The sequence below is a fragment of the Phyllobates terribilis genome, unplaced genomic scaffold (assembly GCF_046119375.1).
Source record: "Phyllobates terribilis strain yellow unplaced genomic scaffold, ASM4611937v1 Scaffold_12__6_contigs__length_324123572, whole genome shotgun sequence".
Classification (NCBI taxonomy): domain Eukaryota; kingdom Metazoa; phylum Chordata; class Amphibia; order Anura; family Dendrobatidae; genus Phyllobates; species Phyllobates terribilis.
In genome coordinates, this window is record NW_027362772.1 from 32,571,840 (window position 1) to 32,590,058 (window position 18,219).

Consider the following 18,219-nt stretch of genomic DNA (forward strand, 5'->3'; position numbering starts at 1 on the left):
GTGCATGGATGTTTGACCTAGCAATTAACAGTGCAAACTAAGTCAGAAAAAAAAGTTCTGATTAAAAAGTCTTCAATGGCTCTGACACTAAAATTTCAGTGGTTGTTAATAGTCAAAAGGGTTTTACCAAATTTTAGAATTTCCGCCTATCTTTAGTTCACAAAACATCATATTTGGAGATTCACATCAGCAATAGGTGCAGCCTGATGGCTCACAACTCAGTGATGGACAGTTGTCAATATCTACAGTATAGCTCACTTGAGGCTGGCCATGCTGTAAGTCAACTGATAGTGTTAATAAGGCAATTTACCACATTTGGTAACATGGCAGAAAACTGGCAAGTAACTAAAATAACCAAAGACTTCCTTCTTGTACCCGCCCATGAGGTCACTAAATTCTATAAAGTTTTTTTCTTGTAGTAACTCTTCAGATCACTATCCTCTCCAAGACTTTACTTCTTGTACTAGCTAGTGATGAGTGAGCACTAAAATGCTTCGGTACTCGTTGTTCGAGTCGAGCAAATTGGAATGCTCGAGTGCTCGGACCGAGTAACGAGCCCAATGTAAGTCTATGGGAAACCCGAGCATGTTTCCGGTGGCTCCCCCGAGTGGTCTGCAGAAGGCCTAAAAATTGCCCAAATCGATGGGAAAAGTGCTCAAATTACATCAGAACAGCATGGTGAAGAACCCTGGAAGCATTTCTGACTCCCAGGTCACTGCTGTCAACAACGTTTTCAGAGGAATTACGCCACTTTTACAGACTCACAATAAAACATACAAAAACGAAATCAAAATGGATTTTCCTGGGAAGCATGTTAAGGAACATCTTTTCCAGGGTAATGACTTGTATATAAAGCAAAATAAATAACCAAAAACAAAAATGTAGTCTGGTGGCACCTTTTGGCTGTGAGCGTTTATTTAAGTCCTTACTCATGACTGTGTTAATTGAGGCTTTGAGCTGAGATTTTTATGGAGACAGTTCTTGCACTGACAAGTGGTGCGGGGAGCTTCAGGGGGGAGAAATGGTTAATATTTTCCTGACATTAATATCTCCCTGACATTAATATTTCAATGACAGTGAACATTGTTTTATGGAGGCCCTCCAACCTCTACATCTCTTGCAAGGGGCATTGGAGTGCCTCCAAATTTTTGACAGCCATTGCAGTCACTGCATAGGAAAACAGTATGGGAGACCCTTTCCTTTCTAATGGGAATATGTCATTATTGAGGCCCACCTCTATGTGTCTTTAAATCGTTAGTGGGTTTTTTCCCAAATGTTGGCAGCCGCTGGAATCACTGCATACTCTATAACTGAATAGCAGACCATCTCCTTTCTAATGGGAAAATGTCACACCCATTATTAGGAAGTGTGTCTCCCATACTGTTTGCCTATGCTGAGAAGCAACGGCTGCCAAAAATTGTGAGGAACTCCAATGCACCTTGCAAGAAACGTAGATATGTTGATATGGTACATATGGTGATGATATGGTGGTGGGGGATGAGGATGTGGAGAAAGAGGAGGACAAGAGCAAATAGACAAAATCAGGAAGCGTATACCCATGTCTGGGTGTGAAGACAGAGGTGCATGGGAATAGAGTTAGACCTCCCCAAAAAAAGACACTGTATTTGAGTTTATGTTACACTGCTATCATTCAGTGTTTTTGAGAAGTCTGGCCCAATCCAGCCCTTGTTTTTATAGGAGTCAGCCTATCAGCATTTTCAGTTGACAGACGGATGCACCTATCAGTTATAATTCCACCAGTGGCACTAAAAACCCACTCTGACAAAACGCTAGCGACAGGGCAGGCCAGGACCTCCAAGGCGTAGAGAGCCAGTTCATGCCACGTGTCCAGCTTGGATATCCAATAACTATAAGGCACAGAGGAATCACGGAGGACGTTGGTACGGTCGGCAAGGTACACCATCTTCCAAAACTTTTCCTTTCTTTGTGAGAATACCCCACGCCTCAGGGTTTGTGCAATGGGAGGGTCAAGAAAACTGCTGCAGAACTTTGACAGTGTTCCCCTGCCTCTGCTGGATTGGAGTTGTGTCTCTCTTGCCTGTACTCCTTGGTTGTCCAGCGAACTGTGACCTCTGGCGCCAGCGTTTTGAAATGGAATTTTTTTTAAATATTTCTGCAACAAGGGCCTTTTTGTACTGCCCCATTTTATTAGGCCTTTCCTGTAAGGAAATAAGAGACAGAAAGTTCTTCTTGTAGCATAGGTCTAGAAGTCTCACTAACCAGTAATAACTGTCACCCAAAATTTGGACAACACGAGGGTCATGGGAAAGGCAGCGTAACATAAACTCAGACATGTGTGTCAGACTGCTAACAGACAAGACTTCGTGTCCTCACCAAGAGGATGACTGACCATGCTCTCCTCTTCATCCTCTTTCTCCTCCTCTCTGTCCACAGGCCATCCATGCTGAACAGACGGTATGACAGTTGTGCAGATAGTACCGTCTTTAGTGCAGGAAACTAGCTCCTATTCTTCCTCATCCTCCTCTTCTTCATTGTCACCCAATCCACGTTGGGATGAGATGAGGCTGGGCTGTGTCTAATCACCCTGTATGGTTCCTTGCTCCATCTCATCGTGCTCCATCTGCAATGCAGATTGTGAGCAGAGAGCGTTTCAGAAGACAGAGAAGCTGGATGACGACGCTAATCATGGCGTCATCGCCGCTCACTATCTTGGTGGAGTCCTCAAAGTTTTGGAGGATGGTACAAATGTCTGACATCCATGTCCACTTCTGAGATTTTATGTGTAGAGTCAGACCTGAATACCGACGGCCTTGTTGATGCTGGTAGTCCACAACTGACTCTTCTGCTCACAAATCCTTCCCAACATCGGCAATGTATAGTTCCAATGCGTGGGGAAATTGCAGATCAGTCGGTGAACAGGAAACTGCAAATGCTGCTGAAGCATGGCAAGAGCGGCGGAAGCTGAAGTTGACTTTCTAAAATGGGCACACAGGCGGCGTACTTTGACAAGCAGATCCTACAGCTCCAGGTAGGTTTTGAGAAACTGCTGAACCATGAGGATAAGCACATGGACCAGGCATGGTACGTGTTTGAGCCCACCTCGCCTCAGAGACACCACCAGGTTCCGGCTATTGTCACACACGACCATGCCTGGTTGAAGGTTGTGTGGTTTGTCACCTAAGAATATTAGCTTCAGCAGAGCTTGTTGCCGCTTGGCCGAGGGAGTGATGCAGTGCATCCAGCTTGCGACTGATGTGGTCAATTCAGAGATGGAGGCTGAAGAGGAGGAGGAGGAGCAGGACCTGTAGAATGTGGGGGCAACCCTAGGTGACCCAGGGCCCGCAATCCTCGGCATCGGGAGCAAGTTTTCTGTCCCAAGGTCAGACTGGGACCCGGCTTCCACTATGCTAACCCAGTGTGCCATCAGCGAGATGTACCATCCCTGCCCACAAGCACTTGCCAACGTGTCCGTGGTTAGGTGGACTCTACCAGTGACTGCATTGTGAGGGCACGTGACCGACTACAGAGGGACGGTCACCGCCATTAGGTTGTGGAAAGCTTCCGTCTCCATAAGCCTAAAAGGCAACATTACGAGCACAAGCATTCGCGAAATGAGTGAATTTAGTAGTGTGTCCTGTGGGGCATTGGCTGCATATTTGTGCTTGCGTTCCAAGGGGTAGGGACAACTGAATGCTGTGTTGGGACAAGGACATGGATGTGCTTGCTGATGGTGCTAGTTGAGAATATTTAATGACAGCTGCAGGCGGGAGGCATCTTGCCATGCACCATGGACAGGGTGTAACATCCCTGGCGGCGTGCTTGCATGGCTTACCACCTCTCACCATGCAAGACCGCCGTCTTACCTATCAATCCAGGCTGCACACTTTGCTCAAGTACCTGCTGTGTCTCTTGTCTGATTGCTTAGGGTGGCGGCGCGGTGACTGCATGATTCTTATAGTTACTGTGTGCGCACTCCTAATGCCTCCCCAGCCTATTGCTATGAGTCACTGGATACTTAAACCCCCTCCACCCAGTAGGGGGTGCCTGAGCAACACTTTTCTTCAGTGTGTTCCTTGCAACTGATTTGCCAGGTCCTGTTCTGTATCTTGTCTGTTCCGCCCCAGGGGGCTGTATACCCAGGCCTCTTACCTGTATCTGTGACTTCTAGTCTGTCTCCACCATACTGGGGGCTGAGTTCCCAGGCTCGTTCCTGTATCTTGTCCCTGGTTCAGTTCCTGTCTGAACTGTGTCCTAGCCCGTTACCTGTTTGTCTCTATGTCCGAACCTTCCCTTTTCCTGCTGTGTCTGAACCTGCACCTTGCTCCAACTCGTTGTCTCTGAACTTCTGTTTGTGAGTTTTGTTTACACTCGCTACTTCATTGTAAGTACCTTGTGTGTATCTGGCTCTGCTTGTTCACCGGACCTGTGGTTTCGCTCTGCTCTGCTTGTCCACCGCACCTGCGGTTTCGCTCTGCTCTGCTTGTTCACCGCACCTGCGGTTTCGCTCCGCTCTGCTTGATCACCGCACCTGCGGTTTTGCTCCGCTCTGCTTATCAACCTCACCTGTGGTTTCGCTCCGCTTTGCTTGTCCATCGCACCTGCGGTTTCGCTCTGCTCTGCGGTTTCATTCTGCTCTGCTTGTTCACCGCACCTGCGGTTTCGCTCTGCTCTGCTTGTTCACTGCACCGGCGGCTTTACTCTGCTCTACTTGTTCACCGCACCTGCGGGTTTTGCTCTGCTCTGCTTGTCTACCGCACCTGCGGGTTTTGCTCTGCTCTGCTTGTTCACCGCACCTGCGGTTTCGCTCTGCTCTGCTTGTTCACCGCACCTGTGTTTTCACTCTGCTCTGCGTGTTCACCGCTCCGGCGGTTTCACTCCACTCTGCTTGTTCACCGCACCTGCGGTTTTGCTCTGCTCTGCTTGTTCACCGCACCGGCGGTTTCGCTCCGCTCTGCTTGTCCACTGCACCTGCGGTTTTGCTCCGCTCTGCTTGTCCACTGCAATGGCGATTTGGCTTTTGCTATGCTCTGCGTGTTCACCGCACCTGCGGTTTTGCTCTGCTCTGCTTGTTCACCGCAATTGCGGTTTCGCTCTGCTCTGCTTGTTCACCACACCTGCGGGTTTTGCTCTGCTTTGCCTGTCTACCGCACCTGGGATCCATTCCTGTATCCCCATCTGTACTGTTCCCTATCTTGCCTGCGTTCCTACCTCCCAGTACCCACCTGTCTGCATGCCAGCCGTGCATGCCAGTGCCCACCTGTCTGCATGCCAGCCGTGCCTGCCAGTGCCCACTTGTCTACATACAAGCCGTGCCTGCCAATACCCACCTGTCAGCATACCAGCCGTGCCTGCCAGTACCCACCTGTCTATATGTCAGTCTAACCTACCTGTTCCTGCATTCCCCAGTGTGGGTCAACAGCTGTGACCGGGATCTGACCTGGAGTAGCACCTGGTCCCTCTGCTCGGTTCCTCCCTGGTTCACAGAGTCGACTGAGCCACCGTGCGACCTTGGTCGGACCGGGTTGATACTTAGTTACGCCCCTCCAGGCACTCCTCGGTTCATGGTCCAGTGGGATCACTAACCACGCTCACGCCAGTCTGTCCGGGCGCGAACGTAACACATGGGATTGGCGTGCACACAAAACAGCGTAGAGAACAGTGGTATCACCCACAGACACTGTTGCTGGACCCTGTGGTTTGGCCCACTTAGTCGGCTGCTTTGTTGCCTTGTGCCTGATCATGCTAGTGGTGGTCAGGCTCCTGGTTTGCTACCCATGCTGATTCTGGCCTGGCCGGTGTTGCAAATGGCCTTTTTGGGGTTATCTTCAGAGTCTTTAAAAAATAACCAAACTCGGGAAGACCTAACAGTTGTACTGTCAACTTCCGTCTTGTTGAAGTTATGAAGAATACTTTATCACCTTGTGTCTGCGGCCACCGCACTGCTTTATCCTGCCCGTTGTGGTGCTATGCCTCACTACCGCTGTGTGTTGTTGTCCTTTCTCTGTATGTCCTCCTGCCAGGTTGGGTCAGTTACTATATCATCCACCACCTCGTCTTCCATTTCTGCACCCTGGTCCTCCGCCTGACTTTCTGGCAATTGTGTCTCATCATCATTATCATCCACCTTTTGCGACAGTAATTGCACTTTCCCACCGTCGCCTTCGTGTGCCCGTGGCTGCTCCAATATTTGGGCATCGCTACACGCATTCTTTTCTTGAATCGCTTGAAGCTTGCCATGCGAGATGCCCCAATCTACAAATAGAAAAGTGAACAGCTCTTTTGAGTGTCCAAGTGTAGGATCAGTTGTCTCTGGGCACTCGGCATGGTGGGAGGAAGGAGGATCAGGCTGAGGAATATACGGTCCAGACTCATGCCTACTGAGACTTGACCATGTGGATTGGAAGCATTATATGGTATCCAACCAAGAACCTTTTGACACTGCTCTGTGCTCTGTGTTCAATAGTGCTGTTCTGTGGTCCCCTAGTAATTGGGACAGGAAAGGTCGAGCAATAAGATGTGGGTGTTTGTTGTGGCACAATTTCAGCTTGCCCACTGCCACGTCCTTGGCCTCTGCATTCACCATCATCATCACGTCCACTTTCCCGTCCCTTACCTTGCACCTTGCCCATTTTTAATGGTGGTCAATAGTTTCCACGTTCACGAGAAATGGCTGATTTTGGAAAACAGTTATACGTCTGACAGATAATCACAATTTTAAACAGCAGGCCTGTAATTTGCTAATACTATTCTTCAGACACCTAGTGTGAATAGCTTGACTGACAAAGTGCAACAAAATGAAAATGAAAGAAATGGCTGATTTTTGAACACTCTTATAGGTGTTATGTCTGACAAAGAACCACTGTTTTAAATAACAGGCCTGTAATTTGCTAATACTATCCTTCACAGACAACTAGTGGGAATAGCTTAACCGACACTGAAATGGAATAAACATGAAAAAAAGTCTGATTTTGGAACACTCTTATAGGTGTTATATCTGACAGAGAACCACAGTTTTAAATAGCAGGCCTTGTAATTTGCTAACACTATCCTTCACAGACACTTAGTGTGAATATATTGACCGACACATTGCAACGGAATGAAAATGGAAGAAATTTCTGATTTTGGAAAATTCTTATAGGTGATATGTCTGACAGAGAACCACAGTTTTAAATAGCAGGTCTGTAATTTGCTAATACTATTCATCAGAGACACCTATTGTGAATAGCTTGACCGACACACTGCAACAGAATGGAAAAGGAGGCCAATATTTTCAACGTTCAGTTTAAATTTCTGTATTTTTATCGCTGAAATATGGAACAAATCTGGCTTTATTCTGCAGTGAGAACAAGCAAATGGAGCAAAAAAATTGTGTACTCTGGATTGTTTTTTAAGCAAATAACCAGGATGAAGATGCAAAAAATGTTTCCCTGGCCTCTGATATCTTGGACTATGTCTACAAATATCTGTAATTATTACTGCAGCAGCAGACAGAACGTTCAATGTACCCTCTTGTGCTGTATCATACACTGCAGTCTGCCACATACACTGCCTGCCTAGCACTGATTATATGAAGCTGTATTAGTCCTCAGAAGGACTGTTAGCTAAGATGAAAATCTATCTATCTATCTATAATATAATTGTATAAGTGTCCGTCTGTCTGAAGCCCCTATAGACTGCGCAAGCGCGACGCTCCTGCGCAGTCTGGATGCCTCAGAGGAACACATCCCCATCCTAAATGAGGAGTTTAGGATGAGGCTTGTGGCCACGGATATCGCGGTATGCGTAAACACAGAATGCATACCGCGATCTCCGGCCCCCTAATAACTCATCTATCCGGGAGACCGCGATGAGTCTTCGGGCTGTGTCTTCGGGAGATGAATGCACCGTCAGAATCGGCGCATGCGCACAGCGCTATCCGCATCATTTTTCTGAAGACACATTTGCAGTGTATCTTCAGCAAAATGGTGCCGGACAGCATGAAATGGGCACGCGCGTACTCCAGATTGGGAGTGATGGGGACACACACACCAGGATTGGGTGATGAGGGGGCCACACATACCAGGATAGGGGGATGAGGGGGGCACACATACCAGGATTGGGGGATGAAGGGGCCACACATACCAGGATTGGTGGATGAGGGGGCTACACATACCAGGATTGGGAGATGAGGGGGCCACACATACCAGGATTGGGGGATGAGGGGAACCATACATACCAGGATTGGGGGTGAGGGGTACCATGCATACCAGGATTGGGGATGAGGGGAGCCATGCATACCAGGATTGGGGGGTGAGGGGTGCCTTGCATACCAGAATTGGGGGGGAGGGGACCATGCATACCAAGATTGGGGATGAGTTGTGCCACGCATACCAGAATTGGGGGGTGAGGGGGCCAGGCATACCAGAATTGGGAATGAGGGGGCATGCATACCTGGATTGGCGGTTAGAGGGCCAAACATACCAGGATTGGGGGTGAGGGGGTCACGTATACCAGGATTGGGGGCTGAGGAGACCACGCATACCAGGATTGGAGGGGGCCACACATACCAGGAATGGGAATGAGGGGTGCCATGCATACCAGGATTGGGAATGAGGGGGTCATGCATACCAGGATTGGGGGTGAGGGGGCCACACATACCAGGATTTGGGGATGAGGGGGCCACACATACCAGGATTTGGGGATGAGGGGGCCACACATACCAGAATTAGGGGGTGAGGGTGACACACATACCAGGATTGGGGGATGAGGGGGCCACACAAACCAGTATTGGGGGATGAGGGGGCCACGCATACCAGGATTGAGGATTGAAGGGACCATGCATACCAGGATTGGGGAATGAGGGGGCCACGCATACAAGGATTGGAGGGTGATGGGGACACACATACCAGGATTGGGAGATGAGGGGGCCACACATACCAGGATTGGGGGATGAGGGAGCCACACATACCAGGATTGGGGGATGAGGGCGCCACACATACCAGGATTGGGGGATGAAGGGGCCACACATACTAGGATTAGGGATGAGGGGGCCACACATACCAGGATTAGGGATGAGGGGTGCCACGCATACCAGAATTGAGGATGAGGGGTGCAATGCATACCAGGATTTGGGGGGTGAGGGGCCACGCATACCAGGATTGGGGGATGAGGGGGTCAAACAAACCAGGATTCAGGGGTGAGGGGTTACGCATATCAGTCTTCGGGGCTAAGGGGGCCACGCATACCAGGATTTGAGGGGGCCACACATACCAGGATTGGGGATGAGGGGTGCCATGCATATCAGGATTGGGAATGAGGGGGCAATGCATTCCAGGATTGGGGGGTGATGGGGACACACATACCAGGATTGGGGGATGAGGGGCCACACATTCCAGGATTTGGGAATGAGGGGGGCACACATACCAGGATTGGGGGATGAGGGGGCCATACATTCCAGGATTGGGGGATGAGGGGGCCACACATACCAGGATTGGGGGATGAGGGGGCCACACACTACAGGATTGGGGGATGAGGGGCCACACATACCAGAATTGGGGGTGTGGGGGCCACACATACCAGGATTGGGGGATGAGGGGGCCACACATACCAGGATTGGGGGATGAGGGGGCCTCACATACCAGGATTGAGGAGTGAGGGGACCATGCATACCAGTATTGGAGATGAGGGGACCATGCATACCAGGATTGGGGATGAGGGGTGCCATGCATACCAGGATTGGAGGGTGATGGGGACACACGTACCAGGATTGGGGGATGAGGGGGCCACACATACCAGGATTGGGGGATGAAGGGAGTCACACATATCAGTATGGGGGATGAGGGGACCACACATACCAGAATTTGGAGATGAGGGGGCCACACATACCAGGATTGGGGGATGGGGGGTACCATACATACCAGGATTCAGGGGTGAGGGGTACCATGCATACCAGGTTTGGGGATGAGGGGTGCCATGCATACCAGAATTGGGGGGGAGGGGACCATGCATATCAGGATTGGGGATGAGGGGTGCCACGCATACCAGGATTGGGGATGAGAGGTGCCATGCATAACTGGATTGGGGGGTGAGGGGTCCACACATATCAGGATTGGGGATGAGGGTGCAACGCATACTAGGATTGGGGGGGCAGGGGGCCACACATACCAGGATTGGGGGCTGAGAGGGCCACGCATACCAGGATTGGAGGGGGCCACACATACCAGGATTGGGGATGAGGGGTGCCATGCATACCAGGATTGCGAATGAGGGGGTCACTCATACCAGGATTGGGGGGTGATGGGGACACACATACCAGAATTGGGGGATGAGGGGGCCACACATACTAGGATTGGGGGATAAGGGGGCAACACATACCAGGATTGGAGGATGAAGGGGCCACACATACCAGGATTGGGGGATGAGGGGGCCACACATACCAGGATTGTGAGATGAGGGGGCCACACATACCAGGATTGGGGATGAGGGGTGCCATGCATACCAGGATTGGGGATGAGGGGTCCCATACATACCAGGATTGGGGATGAGTGGTGCCATGCATACCAGGATTGGGGATGAGGAGGCCATGCATACCACGATTGGGAATGAGGGAGCCATGCATATCAGGATTGGGGATGAGGGGTGCCATGCATACCAGGATTGGGGATGAGGAGGCCATGCATACCAAGATTGGGAATGAGGGAGCCAGGAAAACATACCAGGATGGGGGGATGAGGGGGCCACACATATCAGGATTGGGGATAAGGGGGGCCACGCAAATCAGGATTTGGGGGGTGAGGGGGACACGCAAACCAGGATTGGGGGCTGAGGGGGCCACTCATACCAGGATTGGAGGGGGGCCACACATACTAGGATTGGGTCATTAGGGGGCCATGCATACCAGGATTGGGGGTGAGGGGGCTACGCATACCAGAATTGGGGGATGAGGAAGCCAAGCATACCAATATTGGGAAATGAGGGGGCCACACATACCAAGATTATGGGATGAGAGGTCACACATACCAGGATTGAGGGATGAGGGGGCCACATATACCAGCATTGGGGGAAGAGGGGTACCATACATACCAGGATTGGGGATGAGGGGTACCATACATACTAGGATTGAGGGATGAGGGGTGAGGGGCACCATGCATACCAGGATTGGGGGATGAGGGGTACCTTGCATACCAGGCTTGGGAATGGGGGGTGCCATGCATACCAGGATTTGGGATGAGAGATGCAATGCATACCAGGATAGGGATGAGGGGTGCCATGCATACCAGGATAGGGATTTGGGGGGGCCATGCATACCAGGATTCGGATGAGGGGCCATGCATACATGGATAGGGAAGAGGGGTGCCATGCATGCCAGTATAGTGATGAAGGGTACGGTGCATACCAGTATGAGGGGTACTATACATAACAGGATAGGGATGAGGGATGGGGTACCATGCATACCAGGATTGGGCATGAGGGAGCCATGCATCCGGATGGAATAGCATGCTGCTGCAAGATGCTGTGGTATCCATGCTGGTTCAGTATGCCTTCAATTTTGAATAAATCCCCAACAGTGTCACCAGCAAAGCACCCCAACACCATCACACCTCCTCCTCCATGCTTCACGGTGGGAACCAGGCATGTAGAGTCCATCCGTTCACCTTTTCTGCGTCGGTGGTTGATCTCAAATTTGGACTCATCAGACCAAAGCACAGATTTCCACTGGTCTAATGTCCATTCCTGGTGTTCTTTAGCCAAACAAGTCTCTTCTGCTTGTTGCCTGTCCTTAGCAGTGGTTTCCTAGCAGCTATTTTACCATGAAGGCCTGCTGCACAAAGTCTCCTCTTAACAGATGTTGTAGAGATGTGTCTGCTGCTAGAACTCTGTGTGGCATTGACCTGGTCTCTAATCTGAGCTGCTGTTAACCTGCGATTTCTGAGGCATGTGACTCGGATAAACTTATCCTCAGAAGCAGAGGTGACTCTTGGTCTTCCTTCCCTGGGGCGGTCCTTATGTGAGCCAGTTTCTTTGTAGCGCATGATGGTTTTTGCAACTGCACTCGGGGACACTTTCAAAGTTTGCCCAATTTTTAAGACTGACTGACCTTCATTTCTTAAAGTAATGATGGCCACTCATTTTTCTTTACTTAGCTGCTTTTTTCTTGCCATAATACAAATTCTAACAGTCTATTCAGTAGGACTATCAGCTGTGTGGAATACCTATATTAACAGGATGTTCAATGGACACTCTTGTGCTGTTTCATGCACTGCAGTCTGCCACATACACTGCCTGCCTGCCTAACTCCTGCTATCACCACTGAATATATTGAAATGTATTAGTCCTCTGAAGGACTGTTAGCTCAGTTGTATATATATATATATATATATATATATATATATATGTTTTGGACTACCTATACTAACTGTGAAGAAGCAAATCTCTCCCTGATGCAGCAGCAACTTTCCTTATTCTGCCTCATTCACTAAGATGAGCATATCGGTGCCATGTCTTATCTAGACCTGATGACGCTGTGCGGCCAGCCAATCACTGTAATGACACAACCAACATGGCTACGGCATTACAGTGCGTGGCAGGCAATCTATGAATGTTCATTGGCTCTGTAAAGAGCGCCAAATATGCAGGGAGGGGACCCAATTTCTCTGCCGAGAAACCCGGAAATACTCGCCGAACTCGTCGAGCACAGTGATGCTCGGGCGAGTACCGAGCAGTAGCGAGCACGTTCGCTGATCACTAGTACTAGTATAATAAGTCACTATTTTCTCAATACCTTTTCCTCTGCTACTAAGATAAGAGGTCAATTTTCTCGTCAGTAAAGGTCACTATCTTCATCAAAGCTTTCCATCTTGTAATAAGTTTAGTGGTCAGTATCTTGACCAGGGATTTCCTTCTTCTACTAGTCCCTGGTTCTGGGTTCATTTATGTAGCAGTCTCTACAAATTTCAAAATCCATATTTTGTTGTCGTTAAGCTATCTTTAAAGGATGACACAGCTCCTCGTACTCTTTAATTTTCTTAGTTATCCCTGTGAGTTTTCAGTATTTCTACATAATCTTCCCTCCTACAGGGTCGAATTTCTTTCCTACATTGCATGTGTTTTTTTGAAGAACATCTCACAACATGATGTTGCCCGTGATTCACACTTTGTGGACTTGATAACCTCCCCACAATATGATACTACCACAATGCTTCACATTTTGTATGGTGTTTTTCAATTAAAGATCTCAGCCTCATGCCTTTATCCACAGCTCTGGCCATTATGACCTAACAGTTCAATATTTTTTTTTTCTCACAAGAGAAAATTCCTCTAAAAGATTTAGTATAAGAAAGAGGAGTGTGGTTGATCCTGGGCGTTGCCCCTGACAAAGGTTAATCCAGACGGTAAGAACAAAATACTTGAAATTTATTGCAAAGCGTTCCGGAGTAAAACCAGCTCCTTCCCCAGGCATCCTGAAAAAAGGGTAGATTCTGCTCCAAAATGCATTGTAATTAGTGATGAGCGAGTATGTTCTGTTAACCCTTTCACCGAGTATGCTCGGCCGAGCACCGAGTAGTTACAGCTGCTCGGTGTTATGTTTAAATCACTCGCGTGTGCATGATTTGCGACTGTTTGACAGCTTTATTGCATTTGAGGAATGCAAAAGAAACAATCATTCCTCACATGTAATAAAGCTTTATCAAAGAAAATGCACAAGTACCAGTTTTGATTATTCTGTCCTATTCCTCTTTTCTCTAAACTCATCAGTTTGGAAGCTGCGGGCTCCACTTTTACGGCTCATTGCGTTTGCTCTGTTTTTGATGCGTCTCACATCAAAAAGTAGACACTTCCTTTTATTTTTTTTTTATAAAAGTTCTTCAGTCATTTCAAGAAGTTCCATTTTCAGTCTGTAGTTGATTTTTCTAAGAATGTGTTTGGCACTTGTCCAATTGTGAGGATGTGGTCTCCATCCATCGCACATAGCGCACACAAGATCTGATGGCCACCATATGATTGGCTGCAGTTGTAATCTTTGATACAAGGGATCTGCATTGTTAGATTTCTTTGATAGTTGTGCATGCAGAAAAAAAATTATAAATAGGAAAAGGAAATTGAGCATTGTACATTCGGCTCACAAAACAGAATTGTGGCTTTATTGCATAGTCTTACAACATGGCCAGCTGCAAAAATTTAGCTTGACAGGGTACATTTTTTAAAACACCATTGACTTCTACCAATAGTTTAATTGCATATTTTTGTGCAACATCAGAAGTAAATATTGTCAGGCATGAGTTTTTGCTTTACTTGCATTAAAAATTGTGGTCTAATTTGTTTCTTCTTGACTTTCATGCTTTTTTTTATGCTAAAAGGGGTTTGTCCACTTTCTACAATTCTATTTTGTTAGGATTTCCATACAATAAGCTTTTTACATTGTATCTGGTCCTTTGGATCTAAAGTAATCAACTGTTATCTATTGGAGGACTTGGCAGTAAGTTCCAACTTTAACTAGAGCACTTCTACAGGTGAAAGAAAGTATTACATGGCTCACATTGAAATCAACAAACTCACCAAAGAATACATGGATGTGTTGGGTCCTTGGAAGTGAGAGATGATTTGTTCTTGATATTTGCTCTAATAAAGGAGGAACCTGAATAATGAACCTCCATCTATAAATTCTGAATTTTTTAATAGTTTATATCAAAATGTGTTTTCTAAACTAAATGTCCCCACTGATATAATTGGTTTTAAGTGGAACTTTTCAGCAGAATTTGGTAACCCCAACTGATCTAATTTGGTAGGTTCCTGTAATGCACATTATTTCTGTAATTTAGTTTTTTCAATCTTTGATTCCATTCTCGATTAATCACTTTTCCAATTTTTATGTAAATGAGCAAGTGCCAAGGGCTTGGCACCGGACTTACAGTTTTTCAGCCTCTTTTCTCCTTTTCCCGCCTACCTCTGTCCTCCATTCACTGAATTACAGGTTACTCTTGTTCGAGTGATCTGCCTCCCCACTGGAGATCTCACAAGGGACCATCATGTCCAGCACTTGACTGCGCATGAACTGTCCCAGGGAAGGATGGAGCCTACCTGAGATCTACAGTTGGAAAGCAGGTCACTCAGACAAGAGTGACCTGTCAATTACTGACCAGAGGACAATGGAGGTTGGTGAATGAATTTGAGAGGACAGTGTGCAGTGCCAAGCATCATGCCTTCATTTATTAGGATTTGGAGACTTTCTAAACAATTTGTGCCTTATAACAGTACTTATGTCAAAGAAGAGACAATGAGAAATCCAAAAAAAGATACATTTATGATACCAAAAGCAAATGAAAATACATTTTCTGTCTTATAAAAATAAACCAGTGGCCCTCTATGGTTTTCACTGATGGTAGTCATTTTGGTTTTGGACATTTTCATATTCATTATTTGTTTCTACATCAGATCCTATAGGAGTAGAGTTTACAGGGATCACAGGCTGTAAGATAAAAAAAAAAGTCAATGACACGATACAAGTGTAATGAACACATAATGAAAAAAAGAAAATGAAAAAAATGCAAAACAATTATAATGACAAATAAACTATATAATTATCTACATTGGGATACAGAAAACAGGCTATTTTAATATGCATCCATCCATCAGACATTGTGTGTGACTTCTCTTCTTCTCTATGTCCTCTACACTCCAATTTTTTAGGACATGAGATTAGTTGCTGAGGACTTTTGTTTGAAATGCCGCAAACATTTTTGAGCAATCCCTAGATGTGCAAAAACTTTGCATCTTTTGCTACTTTTACACCAGTTCTTACCAGTTCCTTCAACTTTATCTGTGGTCGAGTGTGGTTGGCAAATTCATTATAATTTACATAAAAAAAAGTGCAGAGCAATGCAGAAAATTTCATGTGATGTGAAGGACAGTTCAAAGATGTGCAAAATTCATTGAAAAATTATAGCCAAAAAAATCAAATCATTTGTTCATTGGATAGTGTTGAAGCGCAGCCAAAATTGAGGCATGTTCAGATCTCGCGTATCCCATATAACACATTTATGGAGCAAAGGTCTTTATATGCATGTCTACACCATTCAGGAAAGGACTGTTGATTCCCCTTCTTGGGATTGCTAAAGGACATAGTGGATTGGATTCTCAGTAAGTGAGTAATCCACTCTCCTGAGGAAGGCAATAATTTCATTTTTGGGGGACACATCTATTAAAGGAGTTGTCCACTACTAGGACAAACCCTTCTCAATCTGAATTTTGCCTCCTTTAAAATAAAAACACTTATACTCACCTCCCATGCTGGTGCCATTCCAGAGGTGTCGAACCTCGGATTCACGTGAGATTGGTACATCACTTGAGCTCTACATCCAATCAGAACCGTCTTCACTGTTCCCTCCTTTGGACGTGTCAAACATCAACAGGAAGTGAAAGTTGTGGCTGTTCTCTCACTACCTCTTGATGTTCAATTTGTCAGAAGGCAGAAAAAGCAGCTCCAGCGCTGATTGGGTGAAGGGCTTGCGTGACATAACAACCTCACGTGAGCCCCAGGAATTCAAGTGCCGACACTGCTAGGAACAGCACCGGCATGGGAAGTGAATATAAGGAGGCAAACATTCATATTGAGAAGGGGTTGACCTAGTAGTGGACAACCCCCTTAATAAATTTTTATCTTACTCCAGCATATTGTTCATCAAGACTTGTGTGCACAAGGCCAGATGTTATCAATTGGGTCAAATGTTCGTATAGTCCACACAACCAGAGAGTCAGAGAGGACTGGGCCAATCAGATGTGCAGACAGCAGTCACATTCTACTACCTTCAAAGTAAAGTATATTAAATAAAGCAAAAGTTAAATGTAATTAATTAATTAATAAAGTTTAATTTCATCACCATAATTACGTTCAATTGATAATATGTATCTGTAAAATCTGTTCTCATCAGATCGGTGTATGTGGCTTCATTCTACAGGAACAAAAAAGTTGGATATATTTTAATTTTCTTCAGTTAAGACAAATAGTGAAACAATCAGAGAATTTTAGAAATAAAAATGTCTACTGTGTTAGATAGAAGAACATATAGAGGACCTCATGTAGCCTCAACTGGAGATATTCATACAGGAAACATTTCACCTCTCTGAGAAGATGACTCCTGTATGTAGATCAGATTTACTGTGATTAATCCTTACTGTCACCATATAATGTACATCCTGAACATCTTCATTGGGATGTTTTTCCAGTCCCTGATCAAGGGAATAACGGCGATCAGGGAAAAAAAAGTGTGCCAGTGGTTACAATGATTTCGTTCTCCTCTGACATGATGTACATGTCAGAGGAGAGAGAAATGAAGCCCCTCCAGGCCTCCCAGTACCTCTACCATCCCTCAGATCTTCAGGTCCATCACCCGACCCGCTGTCATCTTCCTGAAAAAAAAAATGGCGGGAGCATGCACAGGGCTCCTGTCAAGATCTGCCGGCCGGTATCCGGCAACAACAGGGAATTTTTTCCCTATTGGTTCCTTTTGATCACTGTCATAGAATTTTACCCAAATTTCCATTTTTTTTCACAATTAAATGCATGTCATATCGAAGAAACTTTACCACTATCATGAAGTACAATATGTCAAGAAAAAATAATCTCAGAATCAGTGGGATCCGTTGAAGCGTTCCAGAGTTATTACTTCGTAAATTGACACTAGTCATAATTGTAAAATTTGGCTTGGTCATTAAAGACAAAATTGGCTCCATCACTAAGGGGTTAAATAAAGGGCCCACCAAGTAATACACAGCATGGCACACAGCTTGTGTTGAGCGAGCATGCTCGACACTGCTCGGTACTCGCCCGAGCATCACGCTACTCGGGATGTTCAGCGAGCACCGAGCATTTCCGGGTTACTTGGGCGGGAGCTCGGGTCTCCACCCTGCATATTTTGCGCTCTTTACAGAGCCAATGAACATGCAGGGATTGCCAGCCAGTCACTGTAATGCCGCAGTCATGTTGTTTGTGGGCATTACAGTGATTGGCTGGCCGCACAGCGTCAGCTCGAGTATTTAAAACCGGGCGCCGCCATCTTGGACACAGTCGCTCCGGATCAGACAGTGTAGGGACAGCGCTGCAGATTTAGGGAGAGATATATCCTGCGAAATAGTTAGTGTAGGGTCTGTAAAGGCTGACAGATCAAACAAACAGTCCTTCTCAGGACTAATATCCATCCCAGATATCAGGCAGGCAGGCAGGGTGTATAGGAGACGCAGTGGTTATACCAGCAAACGCTG

General features: G+C 46.7%; 1 protein-coding gene across 1 annotated transcript in view; it reads right to left on the reverse strand.

Annotated features, from left to right (window-relative positions):
• Positions 1 to 14,300: 14,300 nt before the first annotated feature.
• Positions 14,301 to 18,219, reverse strand: part of LOC141172993 (B-cell receptor CD22-like) — a 151,212-nt gene continuing 147,293 nt past the window's right edge. The window contains exons 9-10 of the mRNA XM_073657608.1: positions 16,839 to 16,910; positions 14,301 to 15,427 (exon numbers count right to left, since the gene is read on the reverse strand). Of these exons, the coding sequence (XP_073513709.1) occupies positions 15,332 to 15,427; positions 16,839 to 16,910 (168 nt within the window). The 3' untranslated portion in view covers positions 14,301 to 15,331. The remainder of the gene's footprint in view (positions 15,428 to 16,838; positions 16,911 to 18,219) is intronic.